The sequence below is a fragment of the Colias croceus genome, chromosome 18 (genome assembly GCF_905220415.1).
Source record: "Colias croceus chromosome 18, ilColCroc2.1".
NCBI classification, from domain to species: Eukaryota; Metazoa; Arthropoda; class Insecta; order Lepidoptera; family Pieridae; genus Colias; species Colias croceus.
The window spans coordinates 4,551,792-4,566,160 of record NC_059554.1 but is presented as its reverse complement, the minus strand read 5'-3'; the positions used below and the strand labels follow the sequence as shown (position 1 = coordinate 4,566,160).

Here is a 14,369-nt window from a genome sequence, read left to right as displayed (position 1 = left end):
AAGATACGTTGTAGGGAGTACCTATATATTTATATAATCAAAGGTTGTAGGTACACGCTCCAGAATACCAATAAGTTAAATTACGAAGCTCAGGCAGTTGCGTGGCAGTTGCCCGATTCGTGTAAGCGAGCGCGCAAAGCAATTTTTTGTATTAATTGCCTTGTTAACTATTTAAATCTCAAAACTAAAAAAAAATTAATGACGAACTGTATATTACACAGGTATATTATATTTTGATACTTAATAAAAATTATTGTCAGCAAACCATTCCCTGAAAAGGATTACTGAAAAAACTGTCGCTTGTCATTAAAAATTGCAACTGTCAAATGTCAACAAATAAAAAAGTTCACTTGTAAAATAGCCAAATAGGTACCTACCTATTGGGAAATAAATACGTGTTTAATTCATATTATGTTTAATATTATTATAATATGTTACCAGAAAAATCAAATCTTTTAGATATATTTTTATAAAAAATAAGAAAGTTACTACATGTTTATATTAAATTAGTTACAAACTGTATTACGAGTACATTCGGATGAAATAACTCATCTAGAAGTGGGAGGAGTGGCGAGAATTTAAATATATTATTCGTTGTAAATATTTGCATTGAACAGTTTATTTTCTCCGGCTGCCAAGATGATGAACCAATATATAAGAGAATTGGAGCAGGTAAGAAAAACAACCATTACTATTCGTATTGTGATTTAAAGACTAACTAAAAATTATTAAATCATCTTACCAATTTTAGGACCCATTTGATGCTGATGAGTTCGTGGAGAGAATGGTACGCCGAAGTATGCAAGAGTGTCGCTTACAGGATGATCAATTTGACCCAGAAATGATCCATGACATATTTACTCAAGCTATTCAAGACCTGAAGGTACTGTTTAAATTTTCCACATACATATGAAAGTATATATAAGTAGGTACCTATGTATAATAATAAATAATGACTTATAGGTTTTACAAGAAAGGCAGGAGAGAAAATGTGCGAGATTGGAGCAAGCAGTACAGGAAGAGGAGAAGATTTATGTTGCTAAACTTGCTGAAATCATGGATCAGCATTCAGTGAGTGTCCTATCTTTAACAGTATCAAATCTTCAATTACATCTTTGAATGTTTCATCTGATATTATTTATCTTCTGATAAGTATTAATAATCTATCTTCTTCTAACTGAATGAAGAATGGCTGTCGCTGAATGGGTTGTTGGATGGATGAATAAAAGTATTGAAGTATAATTACAAAAAGAACTGACAAATACAAACCATGTGAACCCCCCTTTATTACTATAAACTAAATTAAAAAAATTGTATAATAAGAGATCAGCACAATCTAACCATGCATATATTTTCAGCATTGTGTATCAGTATTTAGTACACTAGACGAGCGAATGTCACGGTGTGGTGGTAGAGCCTTGGATATTGGTGAGAAATTGGGAGCTGCAAGAGCCCCGAGAGCCAGGGCTGCCGCTGCACGGGATCTGCTCTCCCATTTGGCAAACTTCCTTAGCCCAGGACCAGTGCTTAGTGATCTGTTCAGTGATCCTAATAAGGTTATTATAGGTTTAGAGACATTTATTTTCAAAAGAATTTTACAATTCACTTATTCTAATTAAATAGTGATAACTTGTACACCTTGACAAAAAAGTTAAAAACTTGCGGGTGAGCGGAGAACTACTCTGTGCTATTATATCGTCTTATGACGGTATGGCTGTGTTTGTAAGGAATGCTAACGCGGATATAAATCAACTAAATGTGACATTGAGTGCATGAACTAAAATAAATATTAATTGTAAATTTATTTAAACGTTTAGTGTAAATGACTTAACTATTTAAAGTAATTTTACAATCTTGAATATATACAATCTTGTTTTTATTTTTTTATTTTTTACTTTATATAATAACTAATTCATAATATTATGTTATAATGGTTTTTACTCTTTTGATTATTTTTGTATATATACTTTTTATGTTATAATTAACACTTTATACTATAATAATTTATTTTTGAATTTTTTTTTTAAACTAGTGACTGTGATAAGAGTATTTTGTGATCGTTGTTATTTTTCTTTATATTGCTGATTTTATTTTATTTATTTACATTTTTAAGTTTTATACACGATAGTTATTACAGGAAATATTTTCATTTTGTAGTATATGAAGTTTTAATTTCTTTTTGAACAATCCTAATGATTTTACTTGTTTTATATCTGTAGGTAGGCTATTGTATATTTTAACTCCGTCATGAAGTAAATTTTTTGAGCCATACTAGGTACGGGCTGGATGGATATTTAGGTTGTCATAACATACATTTTGTCGTAGATTAGAATTTCGCTTTCTTTTAGTTAAAGTGATATCTGTATGAATTTCCTTATTAAACAATTTTCGTATCAGGATACAAGTATTATAGATGTAAATTTGCGAAATATCCATTATTTTAGTATCTTTATATATTTTTTTTGTTGGAGTGAGATAATTATAGCAAAAAAGGGTTTTTATTAATCTATTTTGGGCTATTTGTACTTTGTTCAGGTTAGTTTTAGCGGATGCTCCCCATATAGGTATTAGATAATCTAAGTGGGATTTAATTAAGGAGTTATAAATTGTATATCGAACAGTATTTGGAAGACATTTTGCAAATCCTCTTAATGCACCAGACAATGAAACTATTTTTTTCCTGACTTTCTCAATATGCGGTTTCCAGGTCATATGACTATCCAATACTAGACCCAGATATTTTTCTTCATTAATCTGTTTAATTTGTTGATTATTTATAAAAAGAGGGGCTTGTGTTGGAACTTTTTTAGATTTAGGTGAGAATATAATGTAATTCGTTTTTGCAACGTTAATTGTCAGTAGGTTATTTTGTAACCAAGTGTTAAGGAGGGTCATGTCATGTTGAGCTTCCGATATCAAAGAGTGTATTGACTGTCCATAATAGAATAGGCTGGTGTCATCAGCATATAGACTTAAGTCACCTTTGAAGGGAAGCTCATATACGTTGTTTATGTATACTAGGAACAATAGTGGGCCTAGAATAGAGCCTTGTGGTACTCCATAACATATCGGCATAGGATCACTTTGACATGATCCAATTTTGACAATTTGACAAGGGTTTCCGAGGTAGGATTTAATTAATTCATGAGCTGTTCCCCTGATACCAATGCAATGAAGTTTTGTTAGTAACAAGTCGTGGCTCACGGTATCAAACGCTTTTTTTAGGTCCACAAAAATGCCGACCGCAATATTTCTATTGTCTAAATTACTAATAAGTTTTGTTATAAGATCTGACGTGGCTGAGAGAGTATTGGATTTGGGACGGAAGCCGTATTGTTTCTGATAAAGAAAGTTGATTGAGTCAAGGAATTTTTTTAATTGAGTGTGCAGGACCCTTTCAAAAATTTTTGATATAACAGGTAGGACAGAGATTGGTCGGTAATTGTTAGGGTCTGTTTTGCTACCGGCTTTAAATATAGGTACGACTTTGGCAATTTTTAGAGAGTTTGGAAATGTTCCTTCTGATAGACATTTATTTATACAACACGCTAGATCATGGCTTATCAAGTCTTTGATACATTTTAAGGCTTTAACGCTAATGCCATCTAACCCTGAGCTGGTATTAGAGTTTAGCGAGTTAATAATGTTTTTTACTTCTTCAGCGTTAGTGGGATTAAACTGGGTGAATGAATTATTGTAATCTAATTTCACATTAAGTTGATTATATTTCTGGGTTTTAGGAATTTTATTTGCTAAATTCGAGCCAACCGAAGCAAAGAAGATATTAAAACACTTATGGCATTATTAAATGATGTTTTGTGGTATTGAGATTTATTCTATGTGTTTTCTTTGCTTTTATTTATCAAAAATAAATACCTATGATGTATCTCTAATCTTGATAGTCGTAATTCTATTATATATATATTTTTAACAGGTTATACAATTTGTGTTTGGTAAAATGTTATCCTATTTTGTACAATGAATTTTACCTAATAAATAATTGTTATGTTTTAGCTCAATGAAGCTGCAGATGTTATTCAAAAACTGTTCACTATTGCTCAAGAGTTGCCGCCTGATAAATTTGAGGTTGCCAGGAAGAAAATTGAAGCGAAGTATGATGAGATTGAGCGTAATCTCATTGAAGAGTTTGTCAAAGCACAAAATCAGGGAAACATGGCTAAAATGAAGGATATAGCCAATATTATGACGAATTTCAAAGGATATTCGCAATGCGTGGATGCTTATATTGAGACAAGTCAAATGGTATGTGAAAATTTATTTATTAAGTTTTGAAAATTTATGAAAACATTATGATAGGTAGTTAATTACTCTTTACTACTGTGTTCCACACTATTTCACATCACACTTAAACATTTTTTTTATTTCAAATTGAATAAATTATTTATTTAACAATACATAAAAGCATGTAACAATATTAAGAATAAGTACATAATAAAAACTCCTACATCTTTCTAGAATACTCTCCTGGGGAAAGATATATTTCTATCTGTTCTGCCGCTTTGCAAAAAGAACTACAATGTTATAAGCAACGTCTTTCCAAACCCTGATCAAGTGATGAGTAAATTTGTATTGAATATATTCCATTTGAAGCTGCAGAAATACATACAGACAAAACTTGCTGATAAGAACGATATTGAGAAATATTTACGCAATTTGTATGAGACTTACACGAGGTAAAGTTTAACTATATATTATATACATGTAATAATTAAAATATTTTTAAATTACCTTCACATAAATATAATTTAAATTAGCAGTTTTATGTATTGTTGAAATTTTCTACTTTATCTTCTTATAATATAAAAATGAATCCCAAAATGTGTTGGTAAGCGCATAACTTGAGAACGGCTTAACCGATTTCGTTAATTCTTTTTTTATAATATTCCTTGAAGTTCGAGGATGGTTCTTATGTAGAGAAAACGTGAATATGTACCACGGGCGAAGCCGGGGCGGACCGCTAGTATCACATAAATCGCATAAAAATTAACATTGTTTATCTTCTTCCAGTACACAACGTGTTTGTGACGAACTAGTGGCTGCTAATTTAGTATCAGCTGATGGTAACAGTGCGACTGGCGAATTGCGTAGAGAAGCCTTAATCAATGGTGCTATGGCCGGAGCCACTGAAGGCTATCCTGCTCTGGAGATACGGAGATTGAAAGCAGTACTATCTAATACATTGAACGCGTATTATGCTGAGAAACAACATGTTAAGAAACAGATTCAAGGGGGCGGGTGAGTTTTGAAATTGTTTGATTGTGAAATTAATTTTGGTAAAAATGTAGCTTCCGTCTTTATTGTGTATATTATAATTATATGAGTGTTTCTTTCTGTATCCATTCTGATTCGTATGACATCTGTAACATAAACAGTAATAATATCCATTAGATTTATCACTTAAAACTAGCTGCTTGCTCTAGCTCTCTCTGCCTTGAGAGGCATATTTTGTGTTAGTTTTAATACCAACTGAAACTAAAGTGATTAAAATTCGTTCATTCTTCTTGAGTTATGAATGGTGTAACTATAGTCGAGCCAATTTAATAGGCAACATTTGATGTCTATCAATTTTATCTTCGAAGAGATGTAACTTGCATAAAAACATCGATTAAAGTGAATTAATCGATACGGATTTGAAACATTTGTCAATCGAATTTATTAATTTATGATGATTTTTATTCACAAGTAATCAATGCATTCGATTCTAGATGTCAGATTTCGATTTTTAGAGTAACATCTCTGGTATTTAAAAAGAAAAAAGGTTTATTGACACAAAATTGTAACGACGTCAGTTCTTCAATTCAGAAATTGTTTATTATGTTTAGAATGGTTAATCAGTAAAATGAAATCTTAAAATTACTTGTATTGGTCATTATTATTATAAATATGTAATCGTAATTTAAAAAAGTTAAGCAAATGTGCAGTTCTAACAAAACGAAATATCATGTTATTCTATGTCGTCGTTACTAGGTTACGTTGTTGAATTTTGTTGAACTGTCAAATGTTGCCTATTAAAATGGCTCTACTATAACACTACTCATAAATATAATAAATAAAAAAATAATATTTATTTTCTTTTCTCTTTTCAACCTTTCAGTTTCCAAGAACTGCGTCGTGATTTACAAGCCGTGATTGGGACAAGGGCGAACATAAACATAGCGCAGATAGAGAACTATGGCGGCGAGACGTTCCTCAGTGAGCAGCTTGTTCAAAAGATGTTGAATGATGCAAAAATATCCTTCTTGAGATGCAAAACTGTAAGTATGTTACTCATCTGTCTGTGGAGCATGTCCACTGTTAAATAAAAAATACTCTCTTAAAAAGCTATAATACAAAATTATTTGTACAATTTGTTTTAATGTTTAATTATGTATGGTATAAGACTATAATTATATTCATACAAATTATATATATATACCAAGTATAATTTATTTAAGCTATTGCATAGCATATATATGCTTCTATCGCGGGCCTTGAGCGCGGGGACCGAATCGAGAAATTCCGTAACGAAAAAACCTCACGCTCCGCACTCCGACGGGTGGAGGTGTGGCTTGAAGGCATAGCATGCAATAGCTTTACCGCGGCAGTCCCCGAGTGCCACACGTCGTTTTTTTTACATTATGTTAAGTTTGAAATTTTTGAGAAATTACATTTTAAAGGTACTTTTTTTAATAAACATATTCTTTTCCTATTCAGTTATGTACATCTACTGAATTGCCCGGAACCACGATAGCCCTATTGGAAGTGCTAATACAACACTTGCTTATTGAACATGTTGATTACGCATTGGATTTAGGTCTACAATCTATTCCGATTGGTGAGGGGAAATCATTGCCTCAGGTATGTGTTGTACAATGTATTTTCTTAGATTCGAACCAGTTTGATGGCCTGTAAAATGTTAATTAGCTAACAGATAAATTAAACAAAACATTACGAAAGAAAATCTTCTGATCCTTCTTTCTGAAATTATCCATCTCTTACCTTTGTCAAGTGTGTGAAGGATAAAGTTTTTCGCCAAAGATCTATTGTTAGTTTTATTTTGTTAATTGTTTAAAATTTGTACTTCAATATTTTTATTTCAGATTTATTTCTTTGAAATAGTGAACCAAACGAATACAATTGTTAAAATGTTTGGGGAACAATTTCAAGAATCAGTGCTGCCCTGCTTGAGGTAAATATATTTATCGTGTCAATTTTACAAAAACTATAACATTTCGGCATGTTTGACTTAACCTGGGTTACATCATTACATAATATGTAATAAAATTTATATTATTGACTAGCTTACCGGCCGCGGCTTCGCCCGCTTTCTCTAAAACGATTTGAGATTTAAACTATCCTATCTCTCAAGTTGGATTGAACTGAACATGGTGTGCGAATTTTATTATAATCGGTTAAGTGGTTTAGGAGTCCATTGAGGACAAATATTGTGACACGAGATTTATATATATTAAGATTGATATTCAACTGTAATGTTTTCCATTCCATCATAAACAATGTATTATTATATCTATATTATTTTATTATATAATTGTTATTATTATTCTATAATTGTTATTATCTGCAATCAAAATAATATTTTCATTTATTAATCTGTATCTCTATCTTTTTTGTATCTGTATCTCCAATAGTTCAACAAGCAAGCAAACAGAATGCATACAACGAAAGAACACTATCATGGAGCAGTTAGAAACTAAATTGGACGCGGGGTTGGAGCGAGCGATCGCTGCAATAGTAAGCTGGGTGAAGCTGTACTTGCAGACTGAACAGAAGAAAACTGACTTTAAACCTGAAGGAGATATTGACACTTTGGCCTCACCAGTGAGTTTATATTCCGAGTAAATAAATAGAAAAAGTATTATAACGCTAGTAAGAAATATTTTTAGCATTACATACGAAGCACAATTTAGTAGAGCTAAAACACATTTTATTCCTTGTATTTTTTTGTGTAATATTATTAAAATTAAAATTAATGCTGATGTAATGATTACCTTTTACATATGCTTTATATTTATAAAATATTCATTAATTTCATTTTTTTTTTGTAAAGCTTTTAAAACACATCCGATACGCTAGTTAATGTAAATATTGAATCTATTTCTGTTTAGGCTTGTACTGCGGTTGTGTCATACCTCAACACAGTGATGGACAAGATTCACGCCAATCTAGATGGAGACAACTTGAACGCAGTCATGTTGGAGCTAGCTGTGCGCCTGCATCGTGTTATATACGACCATTTGCAGAACTTCCAGTTTAATTCTGCAGGTATGGTTCTTTGTGAAATTTATTACTTAAAGGTAAAATTATGTCGCTTGCTTAGGTTAGGGGAAAATCCATTTCGCATGTTGTTTTTAGAAGTAGGTGGGCAGTTTTTTTCCCACTCAAATGTAGATATTTTTACAGAAGACCTAGGTCTCGACACGGAGACACTCGATGCAATTCATGCTATGTAACTTACTGTTCGTCAAGCCTTATCCATTACGTAATTATCCCTTCGTTTTCTCTGCCATTACGAGCTCATACACTATTCAGTCAATACCACACTTACCAAACTGACACCGCACATGTGTCCAGGTGCAATGATAGCGATATGCGACGTGAAGGAGTACCGGTCGGCGGCGTGCGGGCGCGGCCGCGCGGCGCCGGCGCCCGCGCATGCGCTGTTCGACGCGCTGCATGCGCTGTGCAACCTGCTGCTGGTCAAGCCGGAGAACTTGCACCAGGTGTGCGAGGGTGAGACCCTGGTGAGTGATTTTTTAATAGATTTTTGATAAAAAATTAAAAAAAAAATGGGGGGGGGGGGGATTATACGATCCAATTAAGACTACCTGAACGATAATAATAATATGTAAAATATACTTAATTTGAAAAATACGATTTACTTAGTAATCATTGCAATAACAGTTTATTTAATTTCTAATTCGAAGTAAGTTAGACTACGCGTGTGTTTTATATGGTAATAGCTGTAAAACTAATTTAAGTATTCTGGATAAGATACAAAATCAATGCATGCGAGTTATAGGTTCAATTGCTAAACTGAGAAAGTTATTTTAAATAAAAAAAACTATAATATCACAATATGGCACTTAATCTGAGCTTTGGCACTACTTGGTCTTTAATAAACAATAAATATTGTTATATTATAAATGAATCAATACGCATTTCAAGGAAACGTATTTTAGAATCATTTACATGGGCTTTATTATTTGGACATGTCTAAAGCTTTTGATTGAGTGCGTCACGATGTTTTTGTGCTATACGAGACACTGTGTTAAGTATTACCGCACTTACCTTGAAAATATGTTTTAGTCATAATAAAACAAATAAACATATAAAAGTATGCCAGAAAATTACATCTGCAGCGTATAAATAAGATAAAAGTGCCACAAGGTTCTGCACTTGGACCGCTACTATTTCGAATTTATAAAAATACGTTATTGAATAATAAGATTACTTGCTCACAATCCTTACTAATAAGGTGAAAATGTGATTTATTTATTTATTTATTTATTTATTAATACTTTATTGCTCTTAGAATCATTACAAAAAGACTTAATCTAAGGATACATTACAACAATTGGCGGTCTTATCATGATTGTTTGTTTCTCTTCCTTACGAAACTCAAAACAGCAATTTTATGCTATGATTTTTCTAAAAATAGGATTAACTACATTTTAGTTACAGATATACGCTTCTTTTTACTGGGGTGATACATCATACATCTCATTCCGACGTGAATTTTCCAACGCGGGCGAAGTCACATGTGCAAAACTAGTTTAGTAATTACACTCTTCTAGTTTGTTACAAAAGAACGAGTTTTATGCCTAAAATGTAGTCCAAATGAAATTAATGATTCGTAACATAATCGATACGTATAAAAGTATTTTGTTACAGTAATCCAACTGCTTACTGGCGTGTAATGTTTTTTTTTTTGTCTTTAGTGTTAATTTGATGTTTCAATTATTGCATATTAGAAGTAATATATTTTCATAGTAGAAGATAACTTACAATGATTTTTTAATCACGATACCTTATAATCTCTTAAAGTCTGTTTATTTGTTGAATTTATTTAATATCGTCTTTGCCAACGTAGACGCTTACTCAAATACCGTGACTATGAAATGTTAATAAAAAACATGAAAGTAAAATATTGTTCCGCATATCATAACAAAATATGATACGGTATAAAATTATATTGATATCGAGTTAGAGCTAGCGTGCAAGAGCAACTATTTTGTCTCCGCAACTATTTTGTCTCTCCCATCAACTCTAGGGGCTAGTAAGAAAGTGCGCGCACGTAGCGACGCGGACGCAACTTCCTATAGAGTTGATGGGAGGGACAAAATAGTTGCGGAGACATAAGTTGCTCTTGCGCGCTAGCTTTTAAGTACATTATGGTACTTATCGTTATGTATTTGACTTGCACTTGGATTTAACCATATAACAAATGTACATGTAACACAACAAAAAAAATAATATAATAATTTTATGTATATGTCGATATAAGATTGTAAAATCTTTATGGTGGCGGCCTGAACCCTCATATTATTATGGTTGAGGTATGCCGTATGTGTCCCTTTAGTGGTAACATAATATTATATTCCATACTAGCTTCCGCCCGCGACTCTTCCGTCTTCGCGTGGATGGTTTACCTATTTCTCCATTTTGAGTAACTCTGGCAATGACATCTTATAAATATCTATTATAAAGACCAAATACGGCTCGACCTATAATAATACGCAGCGTGTGTTCGCGGTTCTACAGAACAACGTCTATGGATAAAACTGAAAAATTAAGATAATTTTTTTTCTACGTATTTTTCCAGGATAAAAAGTATCCTATTTTACGCCCAGGATAATAAGGTATAATTATACCAAGTTTCATCCAAATCGAACCGTTAGTTTTCACGTGATGTCTTCACATACAGACAGACAGACAGACAGACAGACAAAAAATTTTTTAAACACATATTTGGGTTTGGTATCAATCCAGTAACACCCTCTGGTATTTATTTTTTCAATATTTTCAATGTACAGAATTGACCCTTCTACAGATTTATTATATGTATAGATGGATAGATGATGGAACATGGATGATATACATAAACAAAACAATACAGCAGTATTCCTTGGTACTGAAACTGAATAAAAATATCGGCTAACAAGTTTTCTAGAAAAGAATAAATTACTAACAAATTCTCAATATGGATTTCGGAAAGGAAAATCCACAGAAGAAGCTATATTGAGATTAACGACATTAGTATATGAATACCTCGATAAAGGGGACAAAGTTATTGGTGTATTTCTTGATTTTAAAAAAGCTTTCGATACAATTTCTATTCCGATACTATTATCAAAGTTGGAAAGCTTAGGTGTCCGCGGTCACGTTCATCAATGGTTTCAGAGTTATCTGTCTTGCAGAGAGCAGTACGTGAGGGTTAAAAACGATATAAGTGATGCCTCATCATGTAGATTTGGTATTCCACAAGGCAGCACGTTAGGACCTACTCTCTTCTTAATCTATATTAACAGTCTCCCTGAAGTAATTTCTACCGATACAGATATACAGATGTTTGCCGATGACACTGTTTTGTTATTTCGCGGTCACAATTGGGAAGAAGCCCACAGAAACGCTGAGACAGGCTTGCAAAATGTCACAGCCTGGCTTGAAGATAATTTGCTTACACTTAATATCTCTAAAACGAAATACCTATGTTTCACAAAGACAAAGACCTACGGCCCATCCACAAGTTTATCTATAAAACTTCACACATTTCCATGTAATAGGAGGTATTTGAGCAAATGTAATTGTAAAATACTCACAAGAGCTTCATGTATACGATACTTGGGTGTTCTTCTGGATGATACATTGAGTTGGAAAGACCAGATCACCAATGTTTGCAATAGAGTTAGAAAGCTAATTTACATTTTCAAGCAACTGAGATCAGTAGCTAATAAGAAACTGCTTATTCAAACATACAAAGCACTGTGTGAGAGCTTAATAAATTACTGTGTGACGTCATGGGGCGGGGCCCCTAAAACAATAATGCTTGAACTTGAACGTGCACAGCGGGCAGTGTTAAAAGTTCTAATGCACCTACCATACAGGCACTCTACAGCGGATGTTTATACACAAACTGGTGTTCTCTCAGTTCGTAAGATTTATGTTCTGAAGGCTCTGCTAAGATATCACCGTCTAATAGCTCACAAACTGCCCCGAATGAGAAAACGAAAACTAAGGTGCCCTGTACCTCTAACTAAAACTAGTTTTGCAAGACGACAGCTAAATTGTATTGCTCCAAGAATATATAATAAAATCCCGACTAATAACATAAACGCAATAATAAATATGACTACTAATCGGTTTAAAAAATTCATTATCAACTGGCTCAAAAATCTGGATTATCTCCAAACTGAAAGTCTCTTCACTTTCATTAAATAGGTGTCAAAATCAAAATCACATATTCATAATATTCCACTCACTGACACTTACACACACACGCGCACACTCACACCCACATACACACACACACACACACACACACACACACACACACACACACACACACACACACACACACTCACGCTTGTCCACCTGTCCAATTCATGTATCGTCATATATATTATATAAATTATAATTAACTAGTAATTTTTATTCTTTAATTGCTTTAATTGTTATTAATCTGTAACTATAATATTCTGTTTACGTATTTAATAATACTTGTATGAACTCTTAAGGGAAGGCACTGTTTTCTGAGACACAGGTAATAACCTAGTTCAGAAGGCAGAGCAAAATTGTGAACTGAATATGTAAAATTTGCTAATAAATATAATTTTATTTTTTTTTTATTTTTAAAATGTATTGCTCGATTAAAAAAAATATACAGAGAAAATATAATAGAACTAAAGAATGAGTTGAAATAGAACACTATTCGTCTGGTCTTCATAAGATACTTGTCGTATAGGAAGCAAATCGTTATTTAAGAAACCTTTACCTATAGATTTTTTTTAAACACCACGCAAGTATGCGACATCTCGTACTCAGTGTACCACAGTTCCTGTGCTGCGAACGTTGCACAACCGGACGATACATCTGTCGCCTCCTCTTTTAATATACCTACATAATGCCAAAGTGTACCTGCGTAATAATATTTGATAATAAGATCGGCTAAAATTCAGATTTTATCAAAACTACTTTTGCCACTGGAAGTATAGCCACTGATTAGTAAATACAAAATATTTACTAAGGTATCTATCACGATGAAACATACATTCGACAAAACGAATTGTAAAACAAAATCAACGATGTGATGTGTGAGGGAACCCTCTAGAAATTACATATTATGTACTTAGTATTTTTTTGACCAAATAATATGTGTATGGTCAATGGTAATATCATGACCAATTTGCTCATGCTCTGTGCTACACCTAAAATTGCGGGCAACCTCACTCGGGCAAGATCACTTAATTTCTGACCTATTCATATATAAATTCAATTAGCAAAAAAAAAAAACGTAAATGCTTTTGTGCGTCTACGAATTAATCTTTTGGTTTGAAATTGTTACAAATAAAATGTTTACTCAAGGTCTTATATAGAAGATTAATGTCAAGCCATTTATATGCTGATTGATACCAGATACCTCACCTTGCTTCCTTCTTTCTGCGACCTTGTACTCTTTTTTGATATTAAATTATAATATTTTATGTCCATTTTTATTTGTTGGGCTTGCTATGAAATTGGCTATGAAGTATTTCTTCAAGCCAATCTATATCAATCTAATTCTATCAATCGCCATTTTAAATTCCATTTCCGTTGTGATGAGGAAAATTTTTGCAGATGTATTGTGTTTAATGAATATCTAAATTAAACCTCGATGCTATAAATACGAATTTTTATTCACCAAAAATTGTAATTGTTGGTTTTGAATTCTGGTTGGGTTTTGTTTGATTCTTTGAAGTTACATTGTGAAAACTTGACTTTGTCCATTTAATTATAAATAGGAGAAGTTCTAGATCCTCTTTTGATTTTAGATAGATTTGTAACATAGTATATAACTTGCAATTTATTTGTACGCAGGCGGAGTTGGATCATTCAATTCTGTTGAACTTCATTCAACTGCGCGCCGACTACAAGAGCCACAAGCTGTCGAGCTTCCTCAAGGGACTCTCGTAAACGAAACGACGTATTATTATTGTCCTTATTTAAGATGAATTATATTTAAATGTTATTTATTAAAGTATTTACGTATAATTGTTTATTTTATTCATTTTTACCTTTATTGTAAGTAATTAATAATTATAGAGTCTTATTGTAGAATAGAATTATATTATTTAATATTTTTTTATATGTAA

The 14,369-nt window shown here is 32.5% G+C and overlaps 1 protein-coding gene across 1 annotated transcript; it reads left to right on the top strand.

The window, feature by feature from the left end:
- Positions 1-409: 409 nt before the first annotated feature.
- Positions 410-14,268, top strand: LOC123699441 (exocyst complex component 5). The gene is made up of 14 exons (XM_045646371.1): positions 410-672; positions 752-883; positions 964-1,071; positions 1,359-1,556; positions 4,015-4,263; positions 4,477-4,694; positions 5,029-5,256; positions 6,116-6,275; positions 6,715-6,858; positions 7,101-7,189; positions 7,650-7,839; positions 8,127-8,283; positions 8,593-8,762; positions 14,095-14,268. The coding sequence occupies exons 1-14, from the start codon at positions 640-642 to the stop codon at positions 14,188-14,190; spliced, it is 2,172 nt and encodes a 723-aa protein (XP_045502327.1). The 5' UTR covers positions 410-639; the 3' UTR covers positions 14,191-14,268.
- Positions 14,269-14,369: the final 101 nt, after the last annotated feature.